At 42.2% G+C, this 20382-nt stretch overlaps 1 protein-coding gene across 4 annotated transcripts in view; it reads right to left on the minus strand.

Annotated features, from left to right (window-relative positions):
* Positions 1–20382, minus strand: part of LOC108442036 (protein sidekick-2-like) — a 511936-nt gene that overhangs the window by 88123 nt on the left and 403431 nt on the right. For all 4 annotated transcript variants that reach the window (XM_037544393.1, XM_037544391.1, XM_037544392.1 and 1 more), the window contains exons 5-12: positions 10689–10822; positions 10027–10138; positions 6385–6575; positions 6169–6252; positions 4069–4263; positions 2806–2922; positions 2364–2531; positions 1187–1289 (exon numbers count right to left, since the gene is read on the minus strand). In XM_037544393.1, coding sequence (XP_037400290.1) covers positions 1187–1289; positions 2364–2531; positions 2806–2922; positions 4069–4263; positions 6169–6252; positions 6385–6575; positions 10027–10138; positions 10689–10822 — 1104 coding nt within the window. The remainder of the gene's footprint in view (positions 1–1186; positions 1290–2363; positions 2532–2805; positions 2923–4068; positions 4264–6168; positions 6253–6384; positions 6576–10026; positions 10139–10688; positions 10823–20382) is intronic.

Here is a 20382-nt window from a genome sequence, read left to right on the forward strand (position 1 = left end):
GAGACAGAGAGAGAGAGAGAGAGAGAGAGAGAGAGAGAGAGAGAGAGACAGTCTTGCACATGATAATTCCTGGCACTAAATTTGCTGCTGCTGAGTGTTACGTGATTTTCACGCTGCCGTATTCAGGCAAAGCTGCTCTAACAGCCTCAAAAAACCCTCCCCCTCCCTCTGCAGCACTGGCAGAGAATCATAGATAGAAAATAATTTAATAAAACCATAAAAATGACCTGATACTGTAGCATTACTACAGTCGTATGCAAAGGTTTGAACACTCCTGGTCAAATTCTTGATTCGGTAACTTTCTACGCCAGGGAGTCCCAAACTTTTGCTTCTCACAGCCCAAACATCCAGCCTTTCTCGGCCCACGAGACCACCTAACCGGCAATTGTAAATCAATATTACGCAATAAGCAACGTAACCTGCCAAATTTCACTCTATAATCACTCAACATCACACAGCTCAAAGTTTGCGTTCACCTGCTGCTCCAGCGTTTCTTCTGAAATGAAGGTGTTAGTAGTGAGTTTGTGTTGCAGAAACAGCCTCTGCTCTTCTGGGGGAGCTTTAGTGAGGGTACTGATGTTGTACGGATCACTCCAGCTCATCCCAAAGGTACTGGAGCTCCATCACTCCAGAGAATGCAATGCTGGGGGGCTTTATACCCCCTCTAGCCCACACTTGGCATTGGGCGTGATGATGAAAAGTCAGGTTGATGGTATACATATGCTGAAAATCCTGATTATTCAGCTACAATCTATGATTCTCTATCAGTTAATGGCTTTAATCTGATGTAAGAAAATGCTAGTATGTTGTTTACACGACCATTTGAATGATACCATAACTGCCCAAATCAGACAAGGGTCATATTATTGGTGCACATGTAAAAGCACTCATTGAGGTAAAATCTCAGGGTCCCCTGTCCAACCTGTGCATGTGGTAAACCCCCGTTAGATCCTCTCTTGCTGCAACCTTCCAAATGCAGAACTGACACCTGATAAATTGTACCATCATGTTAAAAGGATCTTGGTAAGATGAAAGTCTTTGTGTTCTTGTGTGGGGAGAGTTTGTGGTTCTGGGCCTCCAGTCAACCTCAGACCCTAAAACTACTAGCTAGAATCTGGTTGTTGGTCTCCAGCCTGTGTAAGTGTGTGTGTGTGTGTGTGTGTGTGTGTGTGTTTGCCTGTGTTACCTCACGCTCACACTGGGGTCATGGGTCACTCCACAGGTCAGAGTGGCTTTGGTTCCCTTAATAACGCTCTGATCCTGAGGAGGAGTGGTAATCCGAGTACGAGCTGCAGAGAGAGAGAGTGAACATGCAGAGATTACCCGGAGTCATCTCCAACCGATATGAGCACAAGATGAAGAATTACTCTCTGCTCATTACTTATTTCAGAAATTACACTCCCATCATCACCTAATCCAGAGATTACCCTCTGATCACAAACCATTTCAGAAATGACCCTTTGGTCATTACCTGTTTCTGAGATTACTCTCTGGTCATCAACAATTTCAGAGATTAACCTCTGGTCCTAATCTATATCAGAGATTATCCTCTGGTCCTAATCTATATCAGAGATTATCCTCTGGTTCTAATCTATATCAGAGATTATCCTCTGGTCCTAATCTATATCAGAGATTATCATCTGGTTCTAATCTATTTCAGAGATTATCCTCTGGTCCTAACCTATTTCAGAGATTATCCTCTGGTTCTAATCTATTTCAGAGATTATCCTCTGGTTCTAATCTATATCAGAGATTATCCTCTGGTTCTAATCTATATCAGAGATTATCCTCTGGTTCTAATCTATTTCAGAGATTATCCTCTGGTTCTAATCTATATCAGAGATTATCCTCTGGTTCTAATCTATATCAGAGATTATCCTCTGGTTCTAATCTATTTCAGAGATTACACTCTGATCCTTATCTTGCTTATTTGATTTTAGTTAACTTTTAATATGATTTTGGTAAGTATTTTCCACCACTTTTGTGTATAACAGTGTATACAGTGTATTACTTATATTATTATTATTATTATTATGTTACACATTTTCATCATTATTATTAATTACTGTATCCCTATTTGAGGGATCTGTTTTATATATTATTGCTGCAATTAAAGGGTTTATTCTGCTGTGTAGTATAAATTTTACTTTTATGATTATTATTATTGCATTTTTATACTTTACAATGAAATGTTTTGAATCCTTGATGTCTGTATTGGCTACACTGCAGATGAGGGCCTCACTTGATTTAAATAATGAATAATGTTATTCTGTAAAATTCAATGGTTTTACCAGCTTGTGGTCCCCACAATGTGAGTATATAAACACACACACACACTCACACCCACACACAAACACACTCACCCCACACCACCAGGTCAGCTGATGCCTCATCGATGCCTCTGGAGTTGCTGGCCATGCAGGTGTATGTACCTGCGTCTGAAATGTGGGCAGGACTTATGAGCAAACTGCCGGACTCCAGGAGAGTGAATCGGGGGAGCTGGACTGAGCCGCTAGCTAACACACGCTCACCTACACAGACACACACACACACACACACACACATGTAAGTGCACATAATAAATACAGCATTTGTATGGAATGACTTTCTGTATTTAATCTAGAATGACCAAAAAAGTGTCACCGTCAGCAAAATTCAGCAGCAAATTGAACATTATTGTGTTTTTTTTTCTTGTTTTTGACCAAGTTTTGACATGTATGGTCTGAACTGAAGGCCCAGCTCTAATGATGATGGTTCACCACTGAAATACAAACAACACCATTAAAACTGAGTGTGTGTTAGTACCTTTCTGCCAGGTGATAGCGGGCCGCGGAGCTCCCGAAGTCTCGCAGTGTAAAATAACAGACATGCCGTCAATCACGGTGCTGTCAGACGGACCGGCTGTGATGTTGGGGGCGATACCTGAGAACACACAAACGGACAAAGGTGTGGGGTGAAACGAGTGGTCAACTCATATCTGCTAAAACACTGAACATTAATTAATTAACGATATCCAGAAATAATTATCAAGATACTTTGGGGATTTTCTGCTGTGTTGCCCCAGCCCCCAACAAACGCAATTAAACATGGTGCCCCCTGCTGGTCACACCTATCAGCGCCCTGCCTTCTTTATACCTGGGCCGTGTTTAATCTCAAAATGTTGTACGGTTTCTAATTTGAAGGACTTGTTTCTTCAACATGCTGTGAAACTGTGGGCAGCTTTTTGGTATATTTTCTCTTGTTTGATGGGCGTCAGAGGTGTTAGCCAATCAGCTATGACGTGTATATACACCCTTCCCTTAACCTTTTCCCCTTTTGCAATTCTGAGACTGTTAGGCTGTTATTTGGATTTTCGCCCAGCTTGTTACTGTTGTAACCCGACTGCCTGACTGCTCTCTTTTTACTGCCTTTAATCTTTTTAGTCTCTGGACTGTTCAATAAAACACTGTCCCTTACAGCTTAAACTGATGCTGTATTAAATAACGAACTTGAGCTCCTGTTGGTGTAGGTTCATGGCTGTTTCTTCCCATGACTTGCATTAAATAGCTCCCCTTGTGGTGAATCTTCAGCCTGATAAATGTGAGTGAGTGAGTGAGTGAGTGAGTGAGTGATTGGTCACATTCATGTGCTCTTTGTGTTCTAATCGTTTTAGTGAAGCCCCTCTGGAATTCAGCTTCAGACCCCTGTGGGAAACCATGAATACGTACATCTGAACCATCGGGACACAACAAGCTCAGACTTTTCCTCAGACACAGAATTTACTCTACCACAGCCTGATTACATCACTCTGTCTCACAGGCTCAGCTGCTGTTACGCAGACACACACAAAAAATACAAACGCAGGGTGTTTATGTTTAAATACAACTGCAAACATATGATTCATTTATTATTTTTATCACTTAAATTCGAAAGAAACTTCAAATTAGCTTTTACCTTCTCCTGCTTATGTTTACCATTAAGAGATTTGTCAAAATATATAACTCGTTACAGTCATAATAGGTAAACACAGCTCAACTCCAATTTAAAGGCTAGGTAGAGAGAGGTAGAGAGAGAGAGAGAGAAACTCACTGGTGACAGCAAGGTAGGTGTTAGTCTGCACCTCTCCGGCCTCGTTGCGAGCGAAACACTGGAACATTCCGGTATCATCCGGCAGCAGACCGTTAACCTGCAGGCTTCCACCGGCCAGCACACGGTACCGTGGTAACCGCACTGGGTTTATGGGTAACGCATCCTTATACCACACTATTTCAGGCTGAGGAACACCTGAGGAACAGCACACAGATCAGATTATAACTATTATAGTGGTGCTGATAATTATTCTAGTGATGATCATGATGAATATTATTCTATTGACAGTAATGATAATCATGGTGGTGATTTTAGTGATAGTAATGAACATACACTATATTTCCTAAAGTATTGGCTCATCTGCCTAAAGACACATACTCATTCTTAATCCATAGGGTTTAATATGATGTCGGCCCACCCTTTGCAGCTATAACAGCTTCAACTCTTCTGGGAAGGCTTTCCACAAGGGTTAGGAGTGTGTTTATGGGAATTTTTGACCGTTCTTCCAGAAGCTTATTTGTGAGGTCAGACGCTGATGTTGGACAAGAAGGCGTGGCTCACAGTCTCCGCTCTAATTCATCCCAAAGGTGTTCTATCTGGTTGAGGTCAGGACTGTCAAGTTCTTCCACACCAAACTGGCTCATCCACGTCTTTATGGACCTGCTTTGTGCACTGGTGGGCAGTCATGTTGGAACAGGAAGGGGCCGTCCCCAAACTGTTCCCACAAAGTTGGAAGCATGAAATTGTCTAAAATCTCTTGGTGCTGAAGCTTTAAGAGTTCCTTTCACTGGAACTAAGGGGCCGAGTCCAACTCCTGAAAAACAACCCCACACCATGATCCCCCCTCCACCAAACTTTACACTCAATGCAGTCGGCATATTGCAGTCGGACAAGTACTGTCTCCTGGCAACCGCCAAACCCAGACTCATTCATCGGAATGCCAGATGGAGAAGCGTGATTGGTCACTCCAGAGAACACGTCTCCACTGCTCTAGAGTCCAGTGGCGGCGCTTTACACCACTGCATTTCACGCTTTGCATTGCGCTTGGTGATGTAAGGCTTGGATGCAGCTGCTCGGCCATGGAAACCCATTCCATGAAGCTCTCTACGCTGTTCTTGAGCTGATCTGAAGGCCACATGAAGTTTGGAGGTCTGTAGTGATTGACTCTGCAGAAAGTTGGTGACCTCTGCGCACTATGCCCCTCAGCATCCGCTGACCCCGCTCTGTCATTTTACGTGGCCGACCACTTCGTGGCTGAGTTGCTGTCGTTCCCAATCGCTTCCACTTTGTTATAATCCCACTGACAGTTGACTGTGGAATATTTAGCAGTGAGGAAATTTCACGACTGGACTTGCTGCACAGGTGGCGTCTGATCACGGCACCACGCTGGAATTCACTGAGCTCCTGAGAGCGACCCATTCTTTCACTAATGTCTGTAGAAGCAGTCTGCAGGCCTAGGGGCTCGGCTTTATACACCTGTGGCCAAGGAAGTGATTGGAACACCTGAATTCAATGATTTGGATGGGTGACTGAATACTTTTGGAAATATAGTGTAGTGGTGAATTTAGTGATAGTAATGTCACAGTGGTGATCCTAGAAGTGGTGATGTCCACAGTGATTTTAGTGCTAGTGATGGTCATAGAGGTGATTCTAGCGATGGTGATCATCAGTGTTGCATCTAGTGATAATGATCCTAGTGGTGACTTTAGGGATAGTGATAGCGATGTTGACAATGGTGATTCTTAATGACCATAGTAGTGATTCTCATGATGACTATACGTAGTGTTTCTACTGATGTGATCATACTGGTGATTCAAATGACGGTGACAATGATGATAATCACAGGGGTGATTCTTATGATCATCATTACAGAGGAGATTCTAGAGATGGTGATGATCATCAGTGTTGATTCTAGTGATGACCACAGTGGTGAATAAATTGGCTGTGATTATGGTCCTGAAGATGATTCTGATAACGATGATGGTCATGGTGGTGATTCTAATGATAATGGTGATGACAGGAATGGTGATGGTGGTGGTGTTCAGGACGGTGATGCTGAGAGTGATGGTTCTAACGATGGTAATGATGGAGTCTGTCTACCTCGTGCCTGGCAGGGAATATCCACCACCTTCTCCATCTCAGCAGTGATGTGCTTGTCTGGTTCCTTCACAAACTGTGGCGGCTCTGAGAGACACAGAGGTCACAGAGGACAAACAGGTCACAGAGGTCACTCCTCACAGCTGAAGTTGATGTGTAAATGCTTCAACTGTTTGCTAAAGTCTGTGTGTGTGTGTGTGTGTGTGTGTGTGTGTGTACCCAGAACGTTTAGATATGCTCCCGCGCTAACAGATGGAACGCTGCTGCTCTTCAGCTCCGCCTCACACTCGTAAAACCCTGAGTCGCTCACAGTGGGGCTGAGGATGGTCAACCTGCGGTTAAAATCACTCAGGCCAGAACGGACCGGAACACCGTCCTTCCTCCAGCTGATACTCAGCTTAATTAACGGCCTGGAGATAGAGAGAGAGAGAGAGAAAGAGAGAGAGAGAGAAAGAGAGAGAGAGAGAGAGAGAGAGAGAGAGAGAGAGAGAGAAAGAGAGAGAGAGACAGAGAGAGTCAGAAACAGTTCTACGGTTTTGTGCAAAGATGAATGCAAAAATTTCACTTGATCAAACAAGTGTTTATTGAGAAACAGTGATTTGCAGGTTACAGCGCCCCCTACTGCACCACAATTAGGCTACGTTTATGCAGCAGGTAAAAGTGGCCCAAATCTTTCACCAAATCCGATTTTCTGTTCGCCTGTTTACATTCTCTTTTAAATGTGATCTGTATGCGACATCAGTCTGAACAGATCAGCTCCTAAACCGACCCACATGCGCAAAAGAACAGCTTCATGTGGGTCATCCAGAGGTCAACAATCATGGCCAGAGAACGCCTGTCGCTCCTGGAGCTTCAGTTTCATCTTCGCCAGCATCACAGGAGCGATGATGAAGTTCCAGTGGTTGACAGCTGGGCTCATCACCCAGAATGTGCTCGAGTTCACAATGAAAAGGGCGCGTTTTTCGGCCACGGCCACTTCTTTAGTTCGTGTTCTTTAAACTGCTCTCTGATGCTGCAGCCTCAGGCTCCTCCGGCCGCGTTCAGCCGTTTCGGGCGAAATCTCTTCAGTGTTTTTGTTTCAGTGTTTCAGTGTTTTTGAGTCTCAGCAGCGCGAAATGATGATGAATGTCAAGTTGCATTGATCATTAAGTCGCAAGAATTCCAATCTGGCTGTTCAGACTGAGCCACATTGCCGCAGATTGGATACGGATCGGAGCAAGACACCTAACCCCCAACTGCTCCCTGGGCGCTGCGGACTGGGCTGCCCACCACTCCGGACAAGTGTGCTCACTGCCCCCTAGTGTGTGTGTGTTCACTAGTGTGTATGTGGTGTTTCACTTCACGGATGGGTTAAATGTGGAGGTGAAATTTCCCCATTGTGGGTCTAATAAGGGTCTCTTAATCACAAGGGGAGCTGTCTGGATATTTCTTTTGATGTCTTTCATTAACATTACATTGTGTGTATAACAGCTTTTAGAGTTAAAGTTTGGTCTTAATGCATTTCACAGAGAAAAAAGATGAAAGTAAAGTAAAGAGCATAGTCCTTTAACGAGAACCAGAGAGAAATGAACACAACCACAAACAAACATTCCTGCAGCATCTCACACTGACAGATCAGCAGGACTGCGGCAACGCTTGATTAAGGTTTGGACACGGCCTCATCGTTTGGCCTTGCAGGACATCCAACTAAAGAACAACACTTATTACAGCTTATTCAGTCGATTCAGAGAGTAGAGTAGAGCACAGAGACCCCCCCCCAGCCATTCCACCCCCCGTTAATTAGCTCAGCTCTGCATAGCCCCGCCGCACACCACTGCTGTCTGATTTCAATTAAAGAGCAACTGCTGCACTTCACCTGCTATTCAGCACCTGCAAAATTAAATTCTTATCATTCCTCACCGCCGCACACTCGCAAATTACACGCTTCCGTCTTAGCAGCTACATTCAACCGAACGCTGAAATAAAAGAACATGTTCAGAGAGGAAATATGGCTGTACACCCCAACGTCCAGCTGCTTCACTTGCTATTTTACACACCCCTGGTACACAGAATCTTCACTCAGAACAATATAAAACATTCCTAAAAGTGAAAAGTACATCACAACATTAATAATGACATGTTATAACTACACATAAGCTGGGTATTCATTTTATATGTCGCCGTGGTCGGATTACACTTTACAGGAGAAGATAAAAACTACTTTACTTTTAATGTAAGTCAATGGAACCAGACTTTTTTCTAAGTCATTTTAGGTGATTTCTTTCAGTTCATTCATCAGGAAATTTACATATGATATAAAGGACAACAGGTCATTTCAAATTATGTCAAAACCTGAAAAACATCAAAAATTGAGATACGAGGTTTTCTTCTGATATATTCTATATATGCAGTACTGCGCAAAGGTCTTAGACACCTAAACACGTTTTTCAATTTACTGTATCTTAGCAACAAGAGTATTTATTCCTGAACAAACACCAAACATACACAGAGTAATAAGGGATGCTTTTTTTAAAAAAAGGTAGTATTAATAATAATAATAATATTATTTTTAACAGTGTATATATTTAAGCAGTAAGCTATGAGAGGCTGTGTGTTATCATGTGGAAGGATATTCTTCCAGCCTTGAGTGGCTTATTTCTTTTATAAAATAGTGGACAACATAAAATATGATAAAATAACAAAATACAATTTTTCAAAAAAATACATTAATATTAATAACAATTGACAAAAATCAATATTCCTCCAATAAATGTAGTTCTTTTAGAAAGCATAATCACCAAAGCAAACACGAGCTGCTGAAGGTTGAGAAAAACGCAGAATAACAAACTTTTGGATTTTAACGAAGAAACTTTCGCTTTATAAGCACTTTTTGGTCACCACTGCGAGTCTTAATTAGCACCAAGCTAATGCTGCCCCTCTTCTCACACTGGGGCTGAATCTCAAACAGCTCCCTGCTCCCTACATAGTGCGCTACGTAGGAATTTAATATAATACAGAGTGATTCAAAAAGATTCATCTGATTTCAAAGTGATTTATTTCACCTGTGTATAGTTACAGATCAGTGCAGTGAACTGTAAACAGTTTAAATGAGCGTAAAGTTTATTATGTAGTTCTACAAGGTTTCAGTCTGAACCTCCTCCAGCTGTACGGACGACATCAACACCACAGTCAAACTCATCCCAGACTGGACTGAGCGTGTCGGGTGTCTCTGCTCTCACGGCTCTTTCAGTGGGATTTCGGAGATCATCCAGTGCTGTGGAACCAGCGCCGAACGCTCTGAGCTGCTGGAGCTTCACTGCCCACGAAAATCACCCTGCACAGTTCTGACGGATTCACTCTTATTGACGCTTTCAGCTCAGGGGTCTCATCTCCTCTCAGACTGAAGGAGCCAGTCAGAAACTCTATGACCCCCTCTTACAGTTGGATTGTGATTGGTTCCTTGGTGCCTCACGGTTGGAAAAATACGGCACTTTGAAATCAGATGAACCTTTTTGAATCGCCCTGTATATAACCAGTCATTTGGGATTCAGACACATCCTCACTCGATACACAGTGTGTAAAAACTACCATTTCTAATTGTCACTAAATAGTGCAGTATTTAAGGAGTAGGGAGAGGTTTGAGACTTCTGATGTTTCTGATTTTATGTTGTTTATATTCCGATGTTTTCTCCCATAAAATACCCTGTAAAACTGCAGTATAAAAGACAAAAAAATGTCTTTTACACGCTTCAAATGTCTGTAAAAGACATTTTGCCGTCTTTTATACTGCAGTTTTACAGGGTATTTTATGGGAGAAATAAAAAATCGGAATATAAACATCGTTAAGCACAAAAACCATGTGGAAGGTTGACATTCACTGACCTAGCATTGGCCACACACTCCATGGTGACCTCAGAGGTTCCAGAAACAACACTGGTGTTCCTTGGGGGGATTACAATGGTGGGAGCGATGGGGTCAGCAGGACCACCAACATCTACATAGAGGGGGGGGAGAGAGAGAGAGAGAGAGAGAGAGACACATTTATGGCCTGATGGTGAAGTAAGTGTATTCTATGCTGAGCTGTGCAATAAGGCAAAATTCAATATCAACTTTCACAGACACACTTTCTAAACTGCTTATCTTTCTGGGTCGTGAGTTTCCTATCCCAGATGTCACTAGTGTATTGCAGGGCAGATACACAGACATGTACACTCACACCTAAGAGCAATTTAGTATCTCCAACTGGCCTGACTGCATGGTTTTGGCCTGTGGGTGGAAACCCACGCAGACACAGGGAGAACATGCAATCTCCACACAGAAAGGACCTGGTGGCCCAGTTGGGAATCAAACCCAGGCCCTTCTTGCTGTGAGGCAACAGCGCTACAATCTGTGTCATCAACATTCAGACAAGCTCGATCTTTAAACGCTCATTTAATTCTTAGTTTTTTATTAACTTGTCTCTGCGTGCCTTAAACACCTGTCATCAATTAAATATCCCCGTTAGTAATTTCCAAAAACTCATGTGTGTCTCTCATGTTACTCACTCTCCACGGTCAGTGTGATGGGCTGGCTGGTCTTGTTCTCTCCATTCTTGTCGTTCACCGCCTGAACGTAGTATCGTCCGGCGTCTGGCGCCACCGCAGAAAGAATGACCAGAGTGTTGTCCAGAGTGATGGCACTGTGGAGAGAACCAGAATCAGGATAGTTCATCAGATTAAGACGACAACTCAGCGCTATAGACCTTAATCTGATCTAAGAAATCAGAGTGTGTGTTTACATGAACACTTAATAAAGAGGTAACTGCAGAAATCTGATACTGATTGCCTTGTTAAGTGCATGTAAACACACTCAGCGAACTGGATGGCGAGAAGCAGAAAACGATCCATCGACTTCTAAGACTGAACTTGAGCTTGGAGGTGTGTCTGCAGATTTCTCTGAGGATGAAAAACAATGGAAGCTGGAATAAAGGTAAAGAGTGACACACTGAACACTCACACAGCTGTGTGGCATGACAGCCGCAAGAGCTGGCAAGAAGGCAAGGCCCAAACTCCGAGCTCAGGAGAAACCCTGCAAAGACACCGGGGGGAGGATGATATCTGTGAGGCAGTGGGGGACGGCGTGCGAATCCTGCAGTCCACTTTAATTTGCCGCATGTTCAATCCCGGTTGGTGAGCCAAAGGAGGCGGAGCTTGAGGGAGTTTCACCTGAACCTGAAATTTGGGCCCCACCTTCCTGCCAGCTCTCGCAGCTGTCATCGGGGCCCGGGGGATGGCTGCATGCTACAATCTGAAATCGCTGTTTTTTGTTTTCTTAATGACACGGGAAATTAAATAAACGGACGGAGGTCTCTACTTTTGCAGAGTACTGTACAGTAAATCTGCATATTTTGAGTATTTTACAAAGGCTTCGAATGTGAGGTTGAGGTGTTTGTACTGCATGATTTCAGAGAGGAAGCTGTTATTGTTGGAAAATTCTTTCTGCTGCTGCTGAACTAAAGCATCTCTGTGAGCTGCAGAGATTTCCCTCTGATTTTCATCCCTGGGGCTTTAAAGCATGACTGTGCTGTTTATTATTCAGAGCAGCAGGGTGGGCATGTGCCCCCGCCCCTCGTGTGCCCTCCCACAAGGCTGAGTGCCAATTACTGTGCCACCTTCACTCTCAATCAATGTTTTCTTATTACGAGTGCATGTTGCACTATTTGACTGCAGTTTGCTGGTTCCGTCTGGTTACCCTCTGTGTGTTTCACCCCATACAGATCTCTCTCTCTCTCTCTCTCTCTCTCTCTCTCTCTCTCTCTCTCTCTCTCTCTCTCTCCTGTTGTTCCTCTGAGACTCAGAATGCTAATGGATGTTGGGTTCTTGCAGTAAGAATACTAAGACCACAGAAACACTCTTCTGTTGCAGCCAAGCAAAACAAATAGAGCAGACTGTGCTGTTACACCCAAACAACTGCATCATTTTAAAGACACATTCCACTGAGGTGCACATGAGAGTGAAGGATCATTCTCAATGTCCAAATGTGTCCAAACATCTGTTCGTCCATCATTTCTTCTGAAATGAAGGATATTAGTAGTGTGTTTGTCCGCCTTTGCTGCAGTAACAGCCGCTACTCTTCTGGTAAGGCTTTACACTAGATGGAACATTGGAACTTGAAACACTGCAGTGAGGAGAACGTGATTGCATTCAGCCACAAGAGCATTTGGGAAGTCAGGTACTGATGTTTAATCAGTTCTGTATCACTCCAACTCATCCCTGAAGTGTTTCTCAACATATGCTTCAAGTGTTCCTCACCTCAACTCATCCCAGAGGGATTCAACTGAGCTCCTTCATTTCAATTCAGGGGATTAAAGGACCTTCATCATTCCAACTCATCCCAAAGGTGTTCAGAGGACCTTCATCTTTCCAGCTCATCCCAGAGGTGTTCAAAGGACCTTCATCATTACAGCTCATCCCAAAGGTGTTTAGAGGACCATCATTCCAACTCATCCCAAAGGTGTTCAGAGGACCTTCATCATTCCAGCTCATCCCAAAAGTGTTAATTGGACATTCATCATTCCAGCTCATCAACTGATCCTGAAAATATTCAGTGGAGCTTCATCACTCCAACTCATCCCAGAGGTGTTCAGAGGATCTTCATCAGTCCAACTCATCCCAAAGGTGTTCAGAGGACCTTCATCATTCCGGCTCATCCCAGAGGTGTTCAGAGGACCTTCATCATTCCAGCTCGTCCAAAAGGTGTTCAGAGGACCTTCATCATTCTAGCTCATCCCTAAGGTGTTCAGATGACCTTCATAATTCCAGCTCATCCCAAAAGTGTTCATTGGACATTCATCATTCCAGCTCATCAATTGATCTTGAAAATATTCCCTGGAGCTTCATCATTCCAACTAATCCCAAACATGTTCAGAAAAGTTTAAACACACCATCTCATCCCACATATAATAATTTAATAGTAATTTGCAAATGGTGACTATTTCAGTCAATTAAATTATAGACAGTTTAAACTAAACAGCAGCCGTGTCCACCAATACACTTCTCCCAATGCTCATTACGAGGATGCATATGCCAGATGAATATTCATAGCATATTTGCATATTCTTCCAGTGTTTATCTGCAGCTCTACTCCTTAACAGTGGTTTTTTTATACTTTTTGGACAGCGTTTGGTCCAGAGGACCAACCAAACCTCACAGCGTAGTGTGAGTGTGGGATGAATTATGGATTAGGACAGGGACACACTAGCTCTGTCCTAAAGCGCAAATTAATCTCAGGTGATTCCTTCAACCTGAAAATGAAGCAGCAACACATACAGGCTAATGAGACAACCACAAGAATATGCACACTGTTCTGCAAATACACACACACACACACACATGGTGGTCAGGACAATTTGAGTGGTGGGTCATTCTCAGCACTGCAGTAATACTGACGTGATGGTGGTGTGTTAGTGTGTGTTGCGCTGGTCTGAGTAGATCAGACACAGAATTCTGAAGAGCTTGGAGAGTGAGATGATGCTCCTCCATCTCTCCTGCATCCGTGTTTGACATCCACATCACCAGCGTGGCTATGTAGATACTAACGCCTACGTTGTTACCATGGCAACCCATGCAAATAGACTGGTGATGTCTGGACATACAAATCTGATCTGACCGCTTGTAGATAACAGAGCAGACAGTCAAACTCAAAAGATCTGATTTGAGAAACAAACCTGATTAAGAAGTGACTTTGAGTGATTCACGGCTGCTGTTGTCCGACAGGGTGGCTTCAGTATTTCAGAAACTTCTGGGATTTTCCCCCCCAAGAGTGTCTAGAGTTTACGCAAAACAACCCTCATCCAGTGAATGGCAGCTCTGAGAGAGGTCAGAGGAGAATAACCAGACTTGCTCAAGCTGAGAAGAAGCTACAGAAGAAGCTACACTGACTCAAATAATTACAGAAGCCTCTCTAAATGCACAGCATGTCCAAACCTGAGGTGGACGGACGACATCAGCAGAAGATCACACTGGGTTCCACTCCTCACTCAAACATTTGAAAATTGGGAAAAATGTGGCCTGGTCTGGGAAACTTTATTTCTACTGAGGCACTCAAGTTGCCTTCCAAAGTCAGAGCAGGCCACTTCAAAGTGAAGAACCCTTCAAGAACGTGTGAGAATGTGTAAAATCACTGATTAACTAAAGAATTCGTCCATATATTGTACATTGACCGTATATCACAATTCATTTAGATGTATTTGTATATGTAGTTTATTGTACAACATGAGAACATCGCCTCCGTTTCTATGAAGGAATGAAAAAGCAACAAACTTAATGCAAGGGGCTTCACTTTCTGTCATCGGGTTCCTCACAAGTTTCACGTCGCAATTGAAAGGGGCGGAACCTTTCTGGAGACGTCAACACACTGCCTCGTTAGGACTGTTCCAACTGTGACCAACAGGCTACTAAGGAGGAGTCTTCATAGGACAGTCCTACCAAGGACCCGTACTACCTTGGCTGCAGCCCAGGCTTTGGAACACATCTACAGATGGTAGAGTCAGAATTTGGCATAAACAGCAGGAATCCATGGATTTAACCTGCCTTGTGTGGGCAATTCAGGTTGGCGTTGGTGTAACAAAAAATGTGGACCCTATAATGCCAATCTAGCATCTGTTGAATGCCACATTCAGAGAGTACAGTTGCTGACTATGTTCACTCCTTTATGACCCCTAATCATCTTCTAATGGCTTCTTCAGGCATGATGGGAGCAGTTGTGGGCTTGAGGTTAGGATACTGGCTTTGTGACCGGAAGGTCGCCAGTTCGATCCCCAGAGCTGACATGACTGAGGTTGAGCAAGACACCTAACCCACAACTGCTTCCCGGGTGCCGTGGATAGGGCTGCGCACCACTACACTAACACTACACTACACTACACTACACTAACACTAACAAGACACCTAACCCACAACTGCTTCCCGGGTGCCGTGGATAGGGCTGCGCACCACTTCGGGCAAGTGTGCTCACTGCCCCCTAGTGTGTGTGCTCACTTAGTGTGTATGTGGTGTTTCACTTCAAGGATGGTTTAAATGCGGAGGCGTAATTTCCCCGTTGTGGGACTAATAAGGGGCACTTAACCTTAATGATGATAAGGCAGCATAAGTCATTTCAAAGTGGTTACATTACCACTAGTTGTACTTCAGTGTCCTGACTCCAGACTCCATCATGGAGAACCATTGGTGTCAGGTTGGGAGAAGCTAGAACTGAGGTAATAAAGTATAGGAGTGGCCTTTACGATGGCGTCCGGGACACTTTCAAGGGAAAACTGGGAGGTGAAGTGGACAAGGACATGTTGATACCAGTACTGAAACGAGCCACTAGTGTCTATGTCCTGCTTTCCATCGAATAAATGACCTAATTGACTCAAATCCTCCTGGCCAGCAGGGGGAAGCAGACACCCAGGCCCACTGGAAGCCAAAACGAGACAAACAGAGAATATTTTTTGTGCTTGTTCTACTTTTCATTCACTCTGGCTGTCTTGGCTCTGTCTGTGCGTCTTTTCTCCTTTCAGCCGTGTGAAGGGAGGGGAGTGGGAGGGGGCATCAGGGATTTGGGTCTGAGGTTCGCTGAAAGAAATGGGTCGAGTCAGAAAGCTGGGAAATTAGAATGAATGTGTGAGTGTGAACTCTGTTCTAGGCCATTTGTAAGAGGAAGTGGCTGAGACTGGGCGTGTAGGTGAGCTATTTATAGTTTCATTTATAATTTATCACCGCTGAGATGGCGTGTCATTCGCTGGCCATCCAGAAGTACCTTAGTTTGCTAGTGATGGTTTTGATCTTTTTCCGGCCTCTGTTTGTCATGATCATGTATTCGTCTGTTTTCTGAGCCGTACTTCACACTTCGGGTGCTCTCATGAGACGTGGATGCAGCGTGAAACGCATTGAGACGCTGAAACACTGAGTGCGTCCACACAGGCTATAATGTAGCCCAGTTTGAGCTGCCTTTCGAGATTCTGATCCTTTAAGTGTTTGTGAAAAATTCCATGCGTGAACAGAGGCGAATAAAATAGTGTCACATTATTGCCGTCTGAAAATTCCCGTTCGGTGTGTAAGATTTCAGCTGTTATACACGGGTTTGAATTCATTTACTGCCATCCGAATAAACGACATGACACTAACACTACACTACACTACACTACACTACACTACACTACACTAACACTAACACTAACACTAACAGTGCACTAAACTAACACTAACAGTGCACTAAACTAACACTAACACTACACTAACACTACACTACACTAACACTACACTAACACTAACAGTGCACTAAACTAACACTAACACTACACTAACACTAACACTAACAGTGCACTAAACTAACACTAACACTACACTAACACTAACAGTGCACTAAACTAACACTAACACTAACACTAACACTACACTAACACTAACACTAACAGTGCACTAAACTAACACTAACACTACACTAACACTACACTAACACTAACACTACACTAACACTAACACTAACAGTGCACTAAACTAACACTAACACTACACTAACACTACACTAACACTACACTAACACTAACACTACACTAACACTAACACTAACAGTGCACTAAACTAACACTAACACTACACTAACACTACACTACACTAACACTACACTAACACTAACACTACACTAACACTAACAGTGCACTAAACTAACACTAACACTACACTAACACTACACTACACTAACACTACACTAACACTAACACTACACTAACACTAACAGTGCACTAAACTAACACTAACACTACACTAACACTACACTAACACTAACACTAACAGTGCACTAAACTAACACTAACACTACACTAACACTACACTAACACTAACACTACACTAACACTAACACTAACAGTGCACTAAACTAACACTAACACTACACTAACACTAACACTACACTAACACTACACTAACACTAACACTAACACTACACTAACACTAACACTAACAGTGCACTAAACTAACACTAACACTACACTAACACTACACTACACTACACTAACACTACACTACACTACACTAACACTAACAGTGCACTAAACTAACACTAACAGTGCACTAAACTAACACTAACACTACACTAACACTACACTACACTAACAGTGCACTACACTAACACTACAGTAACACTACACTACACTACACTAAACTACACTACACTAACACTACACTACACTAACACTAACACTACACTAACAGTGCACTACACTAACACTAACACTACACTACACTACACTACACTAACAGTGCACTACACTAACACTAACACTACACTACACTACACTAAACTACACTACACTAACACTACACTACACTAACACTAACACTACACTAACAGTGCACTACACTAACACTAACACTACACTACACTACACTACACTACACTAACAGTGCACTACACTAACACTAACACTACACTACACTACACTAAACTACACTACACTAACACTACACTACACTAACACTAACACTACACTAACAGTGCACTAAACTAACACTAACACTACACTAACACTAACACTACACTAACACTAACACTACACTAACACTAACACTAACACTAACAGTGCACTAAACTAACACTAACACTACACTAACACTACACTACACTACACTACACTAACACTAACAGTGCACTAAACTAACACTAACAGTGCACTAAACTAACACTAACACTACACTAACACTACACTACACTAACAGTGCACTACACTAACACTACAGTAACACTACACTACACTAACATTCATGTAATGGCGTCTCAGTGTGCAGGAGTGTTAGTGTGCCTGTAACATGTATGTAGCATTATTTATGATTCAGCTCCTTAACAATTCCAAGTAATGTACCATTCAGGGAAAACTGTAGGCAGGATAAATCATATAGAGTTTTTTAACCATAGGGAGAACAAAAATAATGTTAATCCTCATTATTTGGCATAATCCAGAATATTTTGCACTTTCCAGAATATTTTACATATTGACAAATAATCTGTGTTTCCCAGAATATTCAGCATATTCCAGAATATTAAACATACTGAGGAGTAGTCAACGTTTTCCAGAATATTCAGGATACTAAAGGATAATCTGTGTTTATTTAGAATGTTCAGTGTTTTCCAGAATGTTTAACATTTTCCTTATTATTCAGCATACTGGAAAATATCCTGTGCTTTTCAAAATATTTGAAGTTTTCTAAAATATTCAGCACATTACAGAATAATCCGTTTCCCCCAAAACATTCAGCATATTCCATGTTATTCATTGTATTCCAGAATATTCTATATTTTTCACAACATTATGTTCATTCCAAAATAATCAGACTTCTCCAGAATATATTGTGTTTTCCAAAATATTCAGGATATTCCAGACTATTTTCCAGAATGTTTCTCCTGTAGCCAGTCAGTTCAATTACATCCTGCCCAACATACACTGCTCCAGGGTCTGACACACACACACACACACACACACACACACACACACACACACACACACACACACTCTGAGGTGGAGTGAAACACTGAAGCGGTGTGACAGAGGGAATATGCTTGACCGTTCCAGAACAATGCACAGGAATAGAACGTCAGAGGGAGAGGAATGACTGCAGAACACACACACACACACACACACACACACACACAGTTATTGATGAGAAACACTCTCAGTGAGCTGAACCCGCTGGTGTCCCAGAAAACAGTGTGACATCAAAGAGTCGTTTGGTCATTTTTTTCTTCAGCTTTGGTTCAACTGAATTTGGCAATTTGTTATTTGTTCATATCTCCTTAAACTCTCCTCTAAAGGTTCTTCATAGAACCTGATCCTCATCTGTTTCATATCTAAACGCTCCGTTATCTTCATCACTACTTTCCAAACCCGCTGCAGCAGCTTCAGCAGCTGGAAACTCTCTGACGCGGTTTCACACGAGTCTCCGATGTGGACTGAGTGAAGAATGAAGGGTTTCTGGCGTGACGGTCAGTCCTTAGTGATTTCCTGAGTTGGTCAGTTTCACGCAGAATGTAGACGGACACACAAATCCAACAGGCAGATGATGTGTATATCAGCCCCTCTTCATAGGCTCATAACTGAGTGAGTCTCGTATGATCTTGTGATAAGATGGAATGGAAAGTGCGGCTCTACAGATTCAGAAAGGGTTTGACCTGGATTTCTGAGCTGGATCATCACAAAGACACACACACGGATACAGAAACAGAGAATTTGTTTGTTGACCCCACAGGGTTAATGGAGATTTGAGGTTTTGATCTGACAGTCAGAATCTGTGTTTGTAGAAGAAAACACTGAATAAATGAGTGGAGGAGCAAATCGAGTGCAGATCTGAACCCAGCCGAACACTTACTGGAGTTTCTGGAGGAGCATGTTAGACAGCGCTCTCCACCACCACCATCAAAACACCCACTGAGGGGATGTTCCAGTACCCCACTGGGTCCAAACTTGTTTATGATGCAGTTACACAGCAGATGAATAAGTAATATTAAGTGCTGTGCTTCTTTAGAATATCCTTCTTCTGTTTGGATCTTCAGGCTTCTTACTGACCGATTCATGGTCCTTATGATGTCTTCCTCCAAACACCAAAGAGACATAGAGCTTTAATGAAGCGCTGAATTAAAGAGCAACGCTTTCAGATGTTTATTAAAAGTGAGCACTAGTGTTAATAATGTTTACAATATTTATAGTGTAATATCATTTAAAGTATTTACTGTGTTTATAGTGTGTCATTCATAGTATGTTTAGTGTTTATACAATGTACAATATTTATAGTGTTTATACAATTTATAGTATTCATAGTGTTTATACAATTTACAGTATTTATAGTGTTTATGCAATTTATAGTGTTAACAATGTTTATGAAACTGATAGTATTTAGTGTTTATACAATTTACAGTATTCATAGTGTTTACACAATTTACAATATTTATAGTGTTTATACAATTTATAGTATTTAGTGTTTATACAATTTACAGTATTCAGTGTTTACACAATTTACAATATTTATAGTGTTTATGCAATTTATAGTATTATTATAGTACAGTAATATTTATAGTGTAAATTGTTCAGACAATTTACAGTATTTATAGTGTTTATGCAATTTATAGTGTTTATTGTGTTAACAATGTTTATGAAACTGATAGTATTTAGTGTTTATACAATTTACAGTATTTAGTGTTTATACAATTTATAGTATTTATAGTGTTTAT

Source organism: Pygocentrus nattereri, chromosome 13 (genome assembly GCF_015220715.1).
Source record: "Pygocentrus nattereri isolate fPygNat1 chromosome 13, fPygNat1.pri, whole genome shotgun sequence".
NCBI classification, from domain to species: Eukaryota; Metazoa; Chordata; class Actinopteri; order Characiformes; family Serrasalmidae; genus Pygocentrus; species Pygocentrus nattereri.